We start from the raw sequence: 15,378 nt of genomic DNA, 5'->3' as shown, positions 1-15,378 counted from the left end.
CAAGTGATCCTCCCACCTCAGCCTCCCAAGTATCTGGGAGTACAAGCATGCATCACCCAGCTAATTTTTGTATTTTTTATAGAGATGGGGTTTTGCCATGTTGCCCAGGCTGGTCTCAAACTCCTGGGCTTAAGTGATCTACCCACCTTGGCCTCCCAAAGCGAGGGGTGTACAGGTATGAGCCATTGCACCTGGCCCAACTTTTCTTTACAAAAAGAAAAGAAATCTACCTCCTACAGTAAGCTTTCACAGAGTTAGAGTTGGTGACTTGAAGACTGCCCCTTTGAATCAGGGATTCGCTTTCCAGTTGGCACAGTTCTCACCCGTCCCTTTTGCCTCTCCAATCCATATAGCTTTTCTCACTCATTTGTGTCACTATCTGGCTTCAGTGGGGCCTGAGTCTGTAGTCCTTGCTTATCCACTCACAGCCTGCCACTCAAAAGGGCAGCCTTGCTCTTCCCTTGCCCTACCTACTCATCTGTCCACCAGCTGCACCCAGTAGGTCTCCTCTGCCAGGCTTGGTGCTAGACATGGAGGCTACAGGAGTGTCTCAAACTCCTGTCCATCTCACAGAGGCTCTGGAGGGCTCCAGACGCCGGGGACAGTGAGAAGTCTGTGGTGTTGCCCCCTCCTTCATTTGTTCAAAATTCCAGTCAGCCTTCAGCAGCACCCACCACCCTCCCTTCCTTGGCCAGAGGGAGCCCTGAATTGCAAGCTGAGAGCCCACTGGTCAAACGGTGGGCCTCTGGAAGCAGGAGGGCAGTGTGAGGGCCATACCAGAGTTGTCCTCATCCTTCCGGATCTTCAGCTTCACCAGGTCCTCGCACTGCCGCAGGATTTGCACAGCGTCCTCCATGGGGCAGTTGTCCAGGCGGATATTGTCGATGGCCAGCAGCTTGTCGCCTGGCTCCAGGGTGCCCGTCCTGCATGAGTAGCGGGGAGAGGGGGTGGAAGGAGCTTGGTGCATGCAGGTGCCATACTCACTACTGTTGGCTACTTCCCCTCCTGTGCCCCAGTGCCCCTACCTGTGTGCCACACTGCCTTTCTTGATGTCGGAGATGATGAGGGGTTCCCCTCGCTTCCTGCTAGCCGCTGGAGGAAAAGAGGCCGTGAATCTGACCTTGGTGGCCTCAGCCTGGGGCGGGGTGGCGAGGCCCAGGGGTCTGAGTGTGGACTCGGAGTCACTGGTCCTACTCACATTCTGATCCCACTGCTTCCTGGCTGGGTGACTGTGAGCAAATCAGCTCACCTCCCTGTGCCTCAGTTTCCCCCCTGTAAAATGGGGGTGGCACCGCAGACCTCATGGGGATGTGGTGAGAGTAAATCAGATAACACAGGCACAAGATATAGCATGGCCCTTCCAATGCCAGCTCTTCTTTCCTCCTGCTCCGCCCATCCCCCAGCAAAGTGCGAGCTCTTTGTGGAGAGGGGCTGTCTGCTTGGTGCCTGTGTTCCCAGCACCGGGCTCAGGGCCAGCACCCAGGCTCTATTGTGTGCTCAGGGAGGGGAACACAGAAGTGGACAAAACAGACAGCAATCTCTCCCTGCCCTCCTGGAGCTGGCACTCCAGTGGTGGTCACAATCAACAACATTTAAACGTTGATGAAGTGAGCTGCAGAGAAACCTGAGAAACGGGCCTGTGTCGAGGGCAGTAAATGTTCAGTCAGGTGGTCGGGGAAGGACTTGTCAAGTGACATTTGGGCAAAGACCTGAAGGAGGTAGGGAAGAGGCCAGAGGAACAGTCTCAGATGCAAAGGCCGAGAGGCAGGAAGGGGCAGGTACGGCAGGGAGCAGCCAGGCCGGCTGCAGCTGGAGGGCTTGAGTTGGGGAGAGTCAGGAGATGAGGTCAGAGGTCATGGGGTCCAGAGCACAGAGGGCCTCACTGGGGTCTGAGGCCTTCAGCTTTTACTCAGAATAAGTTGGGAGCCACGGGAGGGCTTTCCCATGCTCACCCATTGTACGTTTTTCTTCTGCACTCCTCATTTTCATTCCTTTGACAAACATGAATTAAGCACCTACTGTGTTCCAGGCCTTTGCTGGGCTCTGGGAACACAGAAGTAGGCAGAAAACCAAACCCAGCCTGCATATTTGTCATCTTCCAAAGTTCTCTCACCATGGGCCCCTCACAAGCCCCCCGGGAGACCCACGAGGCCAGGGGACTCCCATGGTGCAGAACGGGAAGCTGAGGCTTTGGGAAGCTGGGGTCTTGCTGAGAACACGCAGCTGGGTCCCAGGGAAGCCAGCCTCCCCACACCCCCAAGCCTTTTCCTCGGGCCCTGCAGGGTGTCACGCCATGGAAATGCTGGTCCGAGCTTGGCGAGCTCTTTCTCCCCAGCAGGTGAGCTGGCTCCCGGCCAGGTGGCGGGGCAGACTCACAGCTGATGACGATACCCAGCTCCACACCACGCTTCTTGGGCAGCTTCACATGGAACGTGCCACTGCTTGGGATGACAGACTCTGGAGTGGATGGACATAGACCGGCGTGAGGACCAGAGGAGGAGCCTCATGAACCCCAGCCCCATGCCCATTCTGGCTGTGCTGGGAGGGACCCCAAAAGTCACAGTCCTAATCCCATCCTCCTGCTTCTTCCCAACAGAGGAGGAAACTGAGGCAGAGTGACCTGACAGATTTGCTCAAAACTGACTCACTCTAGTCAGACCCACCAGAGTCAGGGCTGGAACCAGGCCTCATGCCTGTCAACTGGTGTGGTGGGCGAGAAGGGAGCTCCCCACAGCCTAACAACCCGGTGTGAATCTAGCACATATTTCCTGAGCACCTACTATGTGCCAGGCCGTGGCTGGGTATTTTCACGTCTTCATTTCTCTTGGGCGTATGTCTTACCCAACCTGAGTACCACCCCTATAGTGAAAAGATCCTATCCACTATTTACAGATGGGGAGACAGAGTGGAGGGACTCTTCTATCCAAAGCCACACAGTGTCGAGATCACAGAAGCAGAATTCTGACCCAAACTGTTGTTCGAGGTTCTTTGCCTAATCCATGCCGAGAAGGAACCTGGAGTATTTTCAGCTCCCCAGCCCCATCCCCACTCGGTCCTGCCCCTCTGCAAAAGTTGCCTCGTGTGGAAACTTCTCCCTCCCGTGCCAAGGCCTCCCTTCCCAACACAAGCTGCAAAGCCCCTGGGAGAAAGGCACTGAGCACAGAGGGGGATAGGGTGGAGCGTTTGCACCCACAAGGCAGGATAAAGAGAGGAGGGGTGCAGGGCCCTGAAATACGAGGAGGAAGCTCAAGCCACTCACTCACCCGCCACATCGAACTCCACCTCTAGCACGACCTTGTGAGCCAGCGCGGCATCCCGAAGGAGCTGGTTGGCTTCCTCCATAGTCCCATCCTCAGTGGCGATGCCATTGATGGACAGGACACGGTCCCCTATCTGCAGCAGCCCACACCTGAACCCAGAGGGCCCAGCAGAGAGAAGAGGCTCTGTGACAGGTCCATTGGGAGAGAAGAATGCCATGCAGGGCAGGACTGAACCTGGGCCCCACCTCCTGGCCTGGGGTGACTCTCAGCTCTGCCCTGGCCCACCTGTGTATCCTCAGGAATCTGGCTAAGGGCTGGACCTTGCTGGACCTCAGTTTTTCTGTTTGTCCAATGGGAATGACGCCATGAGCCTTACAAGATGTATATACAGAGGACTGTGCCTTCAGGCAGACAGGGGTTCAAGCCCTGGGATTCCATGGGTAAGCTACGTAATCCTGGGCAAGTGAGTTAGCTTCTGTGAGCCGCGGTTTTCTCATCTGTAAAATGGGGCTGGTGCTGGGGCTGATGCGACCGTTAAGTGATGTGCTTGTGAAGCTAGGACTTGGTGCTGTGACTCAGTTTCTCTCAGTTGGAGAGTGGCAGGCTCAGTAGGGAGGGGGCAGGAGGCTCACCTCTCAGCCGGGCTGTCAGGCTCGATGAAGCACACGAGGGGTGGGGAGGACAGGGTCTCCGTGGCGAAGATGCCGCCCTGGAGCTGGAGGCCAAAGCCGCTGAGGGGGTCTCCGCAGAGCACGACCTCCGTGGTCTCCGTGTGCACAATCTGCCCGCCCGGCCCCACTGTACTGGAGGCCAGCGACACTGTAGGACAGGTGGGCCCAGCACTCAGGTGAGTCGCCCCACCGAGGTCTTCCTGCCAGGGCCTGCCCATCCCGGGGCCCAAGGCACTGGAGCCAGAGCACAAGGAAGTGGGAACCCTGACTCAATCCAGGCCCAGGCAGATCACAGCCCACTCTGAGCCTTGGCTTCTTCATCTGAACAATGGGATTGTGATTCCCACCTTGTGGGGTGCAGCAAGGACTAGGGAAGATAGTGGCTAGGACTGACTGTCATGCTGTAAAACAGGTTCTGGGGGTAGTGTAATTTTATTATATTATTGTGCTGTGATCTACTGTAGTATCTATTATATTATGTCACTCTGCTTTTTGGGAAGAGCTTTATTGAGATATAATTTACATACCACAGTAGTCACCTATTTAATGTGTACAATTCAATGGTTTTTAGTGTATTCACGGTTATGCAAACATCACCACAACACATCTGAGAGCATTTCATCAACTTCAAAAGAAACCCTGTTCCCTTCGGCCATCCCCGAAGATCTCCCTATGTCCCCCAGCCCTAGGCAACCACGAACCTACTTTCATCTCTGGATTTGCCTGTTCTGGGCACTTTATACAAACAGAATCATGCACCGTGTGGCCTTTGTGACTAGCTGCTTTCATTTGGCATAATGTTTTCAAGTTCATCCATGCTTTGCAGGTATCAGAATTGCATTCCTTTTTGTGGCTGAATAATATTCCATTGTATGGATACACCACATTTTGTTTATCCATTCATCCATTGGTGGATACTGCATTCCTTCCAGCATTTGGCTACAGGGAATAATGCTACTATGAACATTCATGTATAAATTTTTAGATGGAGATGACACGTGTTTTCATTTCTTTTGGGCATATACCTAGGAGTGGAATTGCTGGGTGACATGGCAACTCTATGTTTAAGTATTTGATGCATAAAGTTATTTAATAAATATTGTTTTACCTTCCATATGTGAAATATATTTGCATCATTAATATGAATCTTGGAAGTCATTTATTATTTATTAAACAAAATTTATTTAGTATTTCATTTTATTACTAATTATATTATTGTCATATATTATTAAATTATACTGTATATTATACATTACAAAATGTGTAATATTTTATGTTTTTAGGTATATTGTGTTTTTATGTGTATTTATTTATTTATTTTAAAACAAGGTCTCACTGTGTCGCCCAGGGTGGCTCACCAGCAGCACCATCTCGGCTCACTGCAACCTCTGCCTCCCAGGTTCAAGCGATTTTCCCACCTCCAGAGTAGCTGGGATTACAGGCGTGCACCACCATACCCGGCTAATTTGTTGTATTTTTGGTAGAGATAGAGTTTTGCCATGTTGGTCAGGCTTGTCTCGAACTCCTGGCCTCAAGTGATCTACCCACCTTGGCCTCCCAAAGTGTGGGGATTACAGGCATGAGCCACCGTGCCCGGCCTATTTTTTCCTTTTCACTACTATATCCCCAATGATAAAAATGGTACGTAAGAGGTCAAATTTTTTGGTTAAATTAATTAATAAATTATTATCAATAGCAATAATGATAGTACTTTCTTAGTTACACATCTCAGGAAGGAGACAGGTAGAGGAGTCACAAGAGCCTGCAGTCTCCACATCCCCCGCCTGTGAGCAGCACTTCTGCATCTTTTCACCTACATATTCCCCACTTTCGTGGCCAGGAAAGATGGTTGGTAGAGGTATATTTTGTCTCTGATCTGATTCTGAAATCTCTTTCCCATTTCCCCTTGGCTGCCAGGAAGTATAGAACCATATTTAGCTTTTTTCAGACACCAGGTGACCTGTACTCATCTCTTCTTTCACCTGGTTCTATCTCAAATGGCCAAGTTTGATCTTCTGTCCTTCCTGGAGGCCACTGTAGCTCATGTGGCAGGAGGCTGAGAACCCTTTGTGCATCAACAAAGGAAGACTCTTCCCAAGAAGGGTTTTGAAATTTTAGGCATTATTGTGTTTTGCCACTTCCACATGGCTCCTGCCTTATCATTCACTACTATTTGTCTTCTATTGATTTACTTTTCTTAATATGTAAATATCTTCATTTCAAAAGGGAAATTTTGAATAATAAATAAGCAAAGAAGTAAGACTGGAAATTATTACATTCTGGACAGCTAGTCTCAGGCCATGTCTTTCTCTTAGGGGAAATTAACAAACAGCAGCGAGGTGGTAAGGATATAGTAATGCAGCACTGAGACTTTATCCATGAATGAATCAGGACTGAATGGCAAAAAATGTGAAATCTTCGCGCAAACCTGAAAAGACTTCCTTTCCTCAAGGACTTTATCACCAAGTCCTAGGAATTTTTATAATAAAAATACAAGAATAAGAGTGTACAAAGTAACTGGCACCCCTCAGTGGTCCTCTTGTGCAGTGCACAACCTGCCCAGCCATCCATGACAGCCTGGTGTTCCAGTCATGTTATTTAACATTCCCACACATACACCTGGAGCTCTGCCCAAAATACCTCCCCTTGCCCCGACATACACCCTCTGGCAAGCCTCACTCTCAGACATACAGGCAGCCCAAGGAGGAGGGAAGAGACCACGGCTTACACGAGCTCTTGTGTTCCCTTCTTCGCTGCCTCCTCCGCCCCATTGTAGTTCGAGGACTCATGGGCTGGGATCCACGGGGAAGGGTGCTGGGGTTGTTGCAGGAAAAGGCGTGGTTCAAGGTCGGCGAGGAAAAGGGAGTTGAAGACAAGGCTGGGGAGATGAGAGCACAGCCCCGTGAACCCCAGCCGAGGCTCTCCACCCCGCCACACAGTGGGTGCTGGGAAGCCACCCAACCACAGGGAGAGATGGGGATGCCTTCCCCCTTCACATCAGTTACTCATTGTGTGACCTCAGGCAAGTCTCTTTCCTCTCTGGGCCTCAAAGATTGTAGGGTTTCCATAGACCCTGTGAAACTCACTACTAGGGACAAGGGCCAATCTCGCCACTGGAATGCTAGATGACAATGGGGCAGGTCACCTAATATCTTTTTTTTTTTTTTTTTTTAGTTGAGGTCTTGCTCTGTCACCCAGGCTGAAGTGCAGTGGTGTGATCTTGACTCACTGCAGCCTCAACCTCCCAGGCTGAAGCGCAGTGGTGTGATCTTGACTCACTGCAGCCTCAACCTCCCAGGCTGAAGCGATCCTCCAGCCTCAGCCTCCTGAGTGGCTGGGACAACAGGCGTGCATCAACACACCTAGCTCCCTAATCTCTGAGTCTGAGTTTCCTTCCCTTAGACAACAGGCATCACCCCGTCCCTAGGAAAGGCTACAAGACTGGCCGAGCTACAGCAGGGCAGGCACATTACATCGACTTTGGTCCTGGCCAGCAGGTGTGGCCCAGGTGGGCATCCTGCAGTGGCCGGGCCGGGGGCTGTGGCAGGAGGGCACGCAGGGGTCCCAGCGGTGCAGCTGCTCACTCCTCTGCACTTTCACTGTAGCCAGCGGAGAAAGAGGAAAGAGAGGTGCAGGCGTTAGTGGCTGAGGGCACTATGAAGCCAGGAAAGCAGGAACCAGAAGATCCTCGCGCTTCCCCTGAGCCAGGCAAGGCATTTAGTAATCTGCTCACATGTCCCAGACGCCTACGATGTGCTGGGCACTGTGTTCAGAGTGCAGCTGCCGCCACGTGGCAGCCCGAGAGGCAGGGACAGGAGAGGGAAAGGAGGCCAGGCCGAGGCCCACTGCTGGGAGGTTATGGAGCAGGGATTTGAACACAGGCATCCTGCCCTGGAGCCAGAGAGGTTTATGGCTATGAGTGCTGCCCATGAGGTTTCTCCAAGAAAGAACTGGTGAGGAGTGCAGCTGGCAGACAGTGTCCAGCTGCAGCACTCTGGGGATATGCAGTGGCTCTGCAGCCCAGGCAGCCTCGGCCAGTGGCTGAGCACCAGGGGCACTAGGGCCTGGCTATTTCTGCCCCACGCTGGACTCTCCAGGACAGCCTTTGCTCCAGGGCTCCCTGCTGGGTTGGCCAAGGCTGAAGTGCACCACAGGCTGAGGCTGCTCCCCGTTCCCAGGCTGCAACCCTTCCCAGCCTTATCCACAGTGAATTCTTTGCACTTCTGCTCCAAGTTCCCAGGGAATACCCCCACCCCGACCCCCTAGGAGACCCTGCTTCCTCCACCTGATCCTCCAAACTGGCCACCATACAACACCTCTTCCCAGACTGCCCCAGGCCAGCTCTCCTCTTGCACTGATGGAGAGGTGAGGACTCAACTGTCTCAGCCAATTGATTCTGTCTCCTTGAGCCACATCTCCACAGACCCCTCCCCAGGGCTTGGCCCACTCTGGAGCCAGTTGCCTGGGTGAAATCCCAGCTCTGTCACTGACCAACTGCGGGACCTGGAGGAGTCACTTGGCCTGTCTGTGCCTCAGTGTTATATCTGTAAAATGGGACCAAGAGAGTGGCCACCTCCTAGGGTAATGGGGAGGATTAGAATGAGTTAATATAACGTGCTTGGAGCAGTGCCTGGCACTTAGTAGAAGCTCAGTTAATGAGAGCCAAGGGGTTATAAGCAGATGTGTAGCCTTGCAATGCTACCTCAGCTTTCCCTGTAAAGTGGGAGGACAGAGAGGGGTCATGAGGAAGAAATGAGGCATGCAGGCCGCAGCACCAAACCTGGCACGCAGCAGATGCTCGATAAATGGTACGAGAATGAATGACACTGTTCCAAGCCCTAATGTCGCCCTGATCAGCCCCTGGACTGTGGTTCAGTGCGGCTTTTTCAGAAGCTGGCAGAGACCATAGGGAAGGACTCTCCCCAAGGACTGTCCTCCCAAGCAGATGTGGGGGATTCCGTTCTCTTCCAGAAGATGGGGTTTGCAAAGGGTGGGGTGGACAGACGCCTTCCTCACCCTCCAGCTCTGCCCTTAGGGCTAGGATGTATACGCCTGGGCGGTGCTCTGTCCTTTATCTCCTTCAGCCTCCCCTGTGTCTGTGCATTAGCGGTCCTCCCTCCTTTTTACGGATGAGGTGACTGGGACCCAGAGAGGGAAAGGCACTTGTCCAGCTGCTGGGAGCAAAGATGGGACTTGCACTCAAGGCCCAAGGTTTGGTCTGCTGGAGGTGCTTTCCTGCCCTGAGCTGAAAGCTGCCCCTCTGTGGCCACCCTCCACTCTGCCCCTGGCCCCAGCTGTGCCCTCTGGACCCTCAGACCAGCCACTTCCTCTGCTCTTGGAAATGCCCAGCACGCAGCTCCCTGCTCATAGCTGGGAGACCCTGACAGTTCACAGGAGAAACTCCAGGCCCTCTCTACCTTCCCAGCTGCCTCCTCTGGACCTGCTGAGGGTCCCTGAGAAGAGCCCAGGATCTAAGCTCTGAGTAGCAGAGAGCACAGGACTGTTCCCTCCGTCATTCTAGCCCTTATACTCCTATTAATGCAACCTGTGATGAAACCAGCTTTGGGGACATCTATGCCAGCAGGCTCGATTCAAACCCTTAAGTTGTTTCTCTGCCCCACCCTCCTAACGTCAGTGGCTGCTCTTGAGAGTTTTGAGCTTCCCTGTGCAAATGAAGATTTGTCCTAGTACATTTTAGGCTGCTCCTCCCAGCCTGCCCAGGGCTCTGGTCCCGGGCCTCTCAGGCCTCATGACTGCCCAGGTTTGGGCCCTGAGATCTGCTGAGGGGACCCACCTGCCTCTGAGGGCCTCAGTGGCCGCTGACTCTGGGGCACAGGCAGGATCTCCAGCCGCACCTTCTCCGACACGCTGGCCAGGAGCTTGGTGGCCTCAAGCAGCGAGCAGTGTTCCGTGCTGGTGCCATCGATGGACAGGATGTGGTCTCCAGGGTGCAGGGCTCCGCTCCTGGTCGAGCAGGGGAGCAAAGGTGGAGGCCAGTCCAGGCCAGACAAAGTTCTGGGCCGCCTCTCCCCTGTACACACCTCCATGGTGGCAGTACCCAAGGTGTGCCTTACCTGTCCACCACGCTGGCTGGCTTGATGCGGTCAATGGTGATGACCGACTTGTTCCGGCGGGAGGTGGTGGTGAGCGAGATCCCCAGGGCAGACCCTGGTGTCTTGACTATTTCCACCATCAAGGGTCCTGAAGCATTAGCCACCGTGTCTGGCATGACGGAGAAAAAAAGTCTGAAACGCAAATATCGAGCACTTTCCTCCCCAGCCTCACTCTACTATCTTGATTTAACCCTTGTGCCTGGAAGAAACTGTTAAACCCATTTGATTAACGTAATTTTTTAATTATTTTTTTCTTTGTTCTTTTATCTTCTACCAAGTGTTATATCAATTTGACAGACAAGATAGCAGTGGAGGAGGGGTAGGAGCTCAGGTCTGAGGGGCTGTGATCCCAGGGCTTTGTTGGGTGATATGAATTTGCCTGAGTTTATTAAGAGCCTGTGGTATACCAGCACTAAACTGTAACGTTCACTACAATCCATCCCCATCTCAGAAAATGGCACCTCCATTAACACACCCAGTGGCTGGAAATCGAAACTTTGGCCGCATCCTTAGCTCCTGCCCTCGCCCCTACCTCCCATGTCCAAATCTCAGCAGATCAGGCCAGCTGGACCATCATCATATTCCTGAATCCCACATCTTCTCCCTCCTTAGCCTCCAGCCTGGTTCAGTCTGTTAGCTCTCGCTTGGACAGCTGCTACCGCTTCCTATGGCCTCCCGGCTTTCACCTCACCCCGCTCTGCCCTCACCTCCTTTCACTCACCTGTGCCAACCACGGCAGCCTCCTCACTGTGACCAACCATGCCGGCCATGCTCCTGCCTCAGGGCCTTTGCACTTACTGTTCCACCCTCCTGGAATGCTGTTCCTGGACATTCCCTGCCTCATCCATTCCCTCACTCCCCTAGTTAGAGAGCATCCCCCAGCCTGTCCCATCTCTCTCCCCTGCCTCTTTTCTTTTTTCTGCAGCACTTATTGCCAACTGACATGCACCATATCTTATCTGTTCTGGATATTGTCCTCTCCCCACCAGAATGCCAGCTCCGTGAGAACAGAGACCTCAACTCTGTTGTTCTAGACTGGATCCCCAGCGCATCAACCGATGCCTAGCACATATTATTTATTGCCCAGAGAGGCTGTGACTGTCCCAAGGTCATGCAGCCTTTGCAGTGGTAAAGATCCATGGCCACTGTCGCCTCCCCCCATCCCGGGCCTCCTCCTGCCTCAACCCATACACTCAGGCCCCCAACTCACCAGGGGTGGCCACATCATACTCCACCTGAAAGAGTGCCTCGTGGCTGCACTGCCGCAGGGTGGCCAGGGCGGTGGCATGGCTGGCCCCGTGCAGCGGGATTCCATCGACGCTGAGCAGCCTGTCGCCCACCTTCAGGGAGCCCTCCCTGCAGGGAAGGGCCGGTCACCAGCCTGGCCCGGCAGCAGCACTGGGCACAGCCTGTCTGGGAGGGCGCTGGGAAGGGGGGCGTGGAGGATGAAGGAAGCAGAGAGTGGGTGGAGGAGGAAGGGGAGGAGGGGACGGGTGAAGGGGCGCATGAGTGAGTGAAGGAATGAGCCACCCCAGGGGTGGGGAGCTGCATAAAGCAAGGGGGGGATGAAGACAGGATGGGGCGGCTCTGCCACCTGCCACTCCTCTGGGTGTGTAGTAATTCACAGACTCAGCGCAGAACCCTGAAATGTCTGAGCTGGGGGTGCCCTTCAAGTGCTGCCCCAACTCTTGCCTCAGGGACAAATGAGAGCACCAGGGCCCAGAGAGGGTGTGAGCTGTGCCCATGCCACACAGCATTGGGGGCTAGTCTGAGCCATCCTGGTCCCTTCCCATTGCTCCACCCTCATCCTGGTTTCTCAGCAGTGATTCTGGCCTGATGACAACCCTCGCCTGGGAAATAATTCAGCAGGGGCCAGGGGAGGGGCCCTAGCAGCGTTCACCTCAGTTTGGGTCACATCCCCAGCCTGGAACGCCTCTCCCAACAGGTGGTCAAAGCTATTCTGGGGGGTTCTATGAATAGCTCATCACAGGGCCCTGTCCCAAGGACAGATTTAGATTTCTGACAAGGCCGTTCCAGGCTTCTCTTAAAATGGCCAGGAATCTCCCACTGGGGAGGCCAGGGGATCAGGAACTGGGAACTGGACATGTTCTTTCCCCACATTCTCTCCTCCTGGCCCTTCCGGGCTGGGCCCAGGCGGGGCCGAGCTGGGTCGATCAGCCAGGACCCAGGAGACTGAGTCACAGACGGCTACAGCAGTGGCCAATCAGCGTGCCTCCAAATCTCTCATAGCAACTCTTAGGGACCATTCCATAGACGGGGAAACTAAGGAGCAGGAAAGGGAAGAAGGACACCAAGGCTGCCCCTCTCCAGACACCCCAGCCCCCGAGACAGCAGGATGTTGGGGAAGAAAGGGGTCGAGGTTTCCTTCATTTGGGGTTACATCCCGGCTCCACCAGCAACTCCCTGAATCACACTAGGCAGGGAGTGCTCCCTCAGGGCCTCAGTCTCTTCATCTGGGGAACGGGCATGGTGACTACACTCCACCCTCTTCGCACGGGAGTTGGGGCAAGTCAGTGCAGTGTGTGGATTTCTTCTGCCTCGGCTCACCTGTCGGCAGGGCCACCGGGCCGCACGTAGGTCAGGACAAGCGGGCGGGACTTGTGCCCATCTTCATGGGCACCTCCTGGACAGAATTTGACAAGAAGCAGGAATCATTCACCCACCCCTTCCGATCCAGAGGCCCCCACACAGCCCCTGAGCAGGCTCCTTCAGCAAAACCTGTTTGAGGACCTTGTCCTTGCTATTCATGGACCCTCTTAGGAGACACCAACAATAACTACTCCCTCCCAAGAGATGGTGCGAGGGATGGGCAACATGACCAAAGTCCTCTCTCTGTCAAATGGCTTGCCTCCCTTCTGTGACCTCACCTTATTTCCCCTTTTCCCTGATCTCTAGGAAGCTCCAAACTTTGTTCTCAATCTCTGTAGCAGCTTTCACCATCATTTTCCAGTACAACTGTCTCCTCTCACTCTCCTCAGCCAAGCATACTTCATTGCTTGGCAAATTTTTCCATTGAATACTTACCTTAACGGTCCTGTGTTCCTTAAAGTCAGAACTGAGATATACATAAATTACATTCAAAGCAAAACAGTGCACACATGGAATTAGTATTAGCCTCTTTCTTGCTGCCCCAATACCAAGGGCAATTCTTTCACTGACCTCTAAGGACAAAGCCAAAGCTATTGCCCTCCTTGTAGAGGGAGACGTCCACTGTCTTTGAAATGATCCTTGGGTTATTCTCAGGAGCTGGGGAGAAATGGAGGACTCCTTTGAGTCCCTCACTTGCATCTTCAGGCCAGCAGACGTGCCCAAAGCTCATTCCAGGAGGACTGGGTGATCAGTCACAGAGATTACAGAGAGGGTAAACCCTTGCCCATTTTACAGGTCGAATAAGTGAGGCTTAGGGGGATCCTCTCCCCTAATCCCACTTAGCCCACCACTGACAGAGAGGAAAGGGCCTGCCCATGCTCACAGAGATGACGGCAGAACTCAGGCTTGAGTCCATGGCTGGTAGGCTCAGGCCAGGGTTGAATTCCAGACAGTTACTCAAACTTCATGACTTTAGACCAGCTTTGAAAATCTCAAGCTAGGTGAAACCCTACACCTGCTGCTACTTAGTGCAGGGGAGTGGAGTGTGGGTGTGGTAGGCCAGGGAACAACTTATTCAGCTAATGCTTCCAAAACCTTCCCCGCTAAAGGAAAAGCATCTGGAAACTAAATATGTAAAATGACATTGGCTGTAGAGTCCCACCGCCTCCTAGTGACAGCATACTGCGGTCGTAGGCACAGCCCCTAGGTGAGGTATGGATGCTTGTGGCCAGTTTCCAGGTTCCACCCACTCCATCTGGTATGATCCCCACCACCCAGGCCCTGGTGGGGAGGTAGCCATGTCCACCCGCGACCGAGGCAGTGGAGAAAGTTCCCCGTCCAAGGGCACCCACCAGGCGGGGGCAGCTCATACTCCACCTCCAGCACCACGCGCTCGCCCACATTCTTGAGCAGGGTGATGATCTCATCGTGGCGGAGCCTGGTCAGGTGGATCCCATTCACAGACCGAATATAGTCACCAACGTTCAGCAGATCACTCCTGGAGCAGGAAGGCCAGGGCACGCATGGTAATAGGTGCTGGCCCATGCAGTCCTGGCATTCACACCCACCCTCCTCTGGAATCTTTATGATCACTGGATCATCATTTCACAAACGGGGAAGCTGAGGCTCAGAGAGGTCAGACACTTGTCCAAGGTCACATAGCGAGTAAAAGAGTGCAGAGCCTGATGCCCAGGTCCCAGGCTTTCCCTCTACACTGGTCTGCCTGCTTTTCCTTGTGCAGGGGTGTCTCAGAAGAGCCTGCAGTGGCCAGATCATCACATCCTTTGCTATTCCCTAACGCTCCTCCTGGCTTTTCGCCACCAACCTTCCTTCTGTTCAATTGGACATTTATCTGTACCTGTCTTGTGCGAGGCCCAGGGATGCAGTGACTGAGAGGCTAACTCCCAGGCCTCCTGGTCCAAGGGAGCCACAGGGGCAAATGATAGGAGAAATCAGGACAATGTGTGCAGAAATGTGCATGTGGGGCTTTAGGAACAGAGCAGCGCAGCTGCCTTGGCCTGGGGTCAGGGAGGGCTTCCTGGAAGCAGTGACCTCTGTGCTGAGTATGGAGGGGTAAAGAGGAGTGTGCCAGAAGGATGCTGTGGGGAACAGGCTTTTGGACATAGAAGACTGCATATGCAAGGGCCTGGAGGGCAGATATGGCCTGGCGACTGTGGGGTGCTATGGCCAAGCCCCTGGTGTAAAAGAAAAGAGAAGCCAGGGTCTAGAATTACAGCCTCCATTGGAGGCCTTCCCTCTGCAGACACCAAGCTGATGGGTGCTCCTGGAAATAGCTGCTTGATTGCTTTGCCTAAGGCCCTCAGTACATTTTCCACTGACCCTGGGCTCCCATCATTGCCTCTGCACCCACCTCCCGCTGCCATGCCAAGCCCACTTCTCACCTGGCCGCAAGTCCCCCAGGTCTCAAGTTGGAGACCCTGGGCTTTCCATCCTTGTCGGTGCCACCTGAGATAGTCAGGCCCAGCGTGCTGCCTTCCTTCTTGATCAACTCCACCACAGTAATCCCTTGGAACTCCTCTGCCGACAGATGGGGATGGGGGCTTGAGCGGGCAGCTGGGGCTACCCCAGGCCCCCAGGTCCAAGACAAGTGAGGCAAGCACCTGGTTAGTAGGGCACTCTGCTGCAGAGACCTGGGTGATGATCATCTCCTTTTTACAGAGGAGAATCAGACAGGTTAACTGGCTGGTCTAAGGTCACAGAGCA

General features: G+C 53.7%; 1 protein-coding gene across 5 annotated transcripts in view; it reads right to left on the bottom strand.

Annotated features, from left to right (window-relative positions):
- GRIP2 (glutamate receptor interacting protein 2) overlaps nt 1–15,378 on the bottom strand; it is a 49,400-nt gene that overhangs the window by 19,718 nt on the left and 14,304 nt on the right. For 4 of the 5 annotated variants that reach the window (XR_004052907.1, XR_004053257.1, XM_030915477.1 and 1 more), the window contains exons 3-16: nt 15,057–15,192; nt 14,007–14,152; nt 13,225–13,311; nt 12,613–12,688; nt 11,255–11,400; nt 10,006–10,153; nt 9,726–9,895; nt 7,405–7,530; nt 6,660–6,809; nt 3,893–4,079; nt 3,264–3,409; nt 2,377–2,457; nt 1,026–1,092; nt 778–923 (exon numbers count right to left, since the gene is read on the bottom strand). Coding sequence is in view for 3 of the 5 variants with exons in the window: in XM_030915477.1 (XP_030771337.1) it covers nt 778–923; nt 1,026–1,092; nt 2,377–2,457; nt 3,264–3,409; nt 3,893–4,079; nt 6,660–6,809; nt 7,405–7,530; nt 9,726–9,895; nt 10,006–10,153; nt 11,255–11,400; nt 12,613–12,688; nt 13,225–13,311; nt 14,007–14,152; nt 15,057–15,192 (1,812 nt within the window). In the remaining 2 variants the exon portion in view is untranslated. The remainder of the gene's footprint in view (nt 1–777; nt 924–1,025; nt 1,093–2,376; nt 2,458–3,263; nt 3,410–3,892; nt 4,080–6,659; nt 6,810–7,404; nt 7,531–9,725; nt 9,896–10,005; nt 10,154–11,254; nt 11,401–12,612; nt 12,689–13,224; nt 13,312–14,006; nt 14,153–15,056; nt 15,193–15,378) is intronic. The other variant, XM_030915979.1, reaches the window with a different exon arrangement.

This window comes from Rhinopithecus roxellana, chromosome 1 (assembly GCF_007565055.1).
Source record: "Rhinopithecus roxellana isolate Shanxi Qingling chromosome 1, ASM756505v1, whole genome shotgun sequence".
Lineage (NCBI taxonomy): Eukaryota > Metazoa > Chordata > Mammalia > Primates > Cercopithecidae > Rhinopithecus > Rhinopithecus roxellana.
The sequence above is the reverse complement of the archived record's forward strand: the minus strand, read 5'-3'. Positions and strand labels throughout refer to the sequence as shown.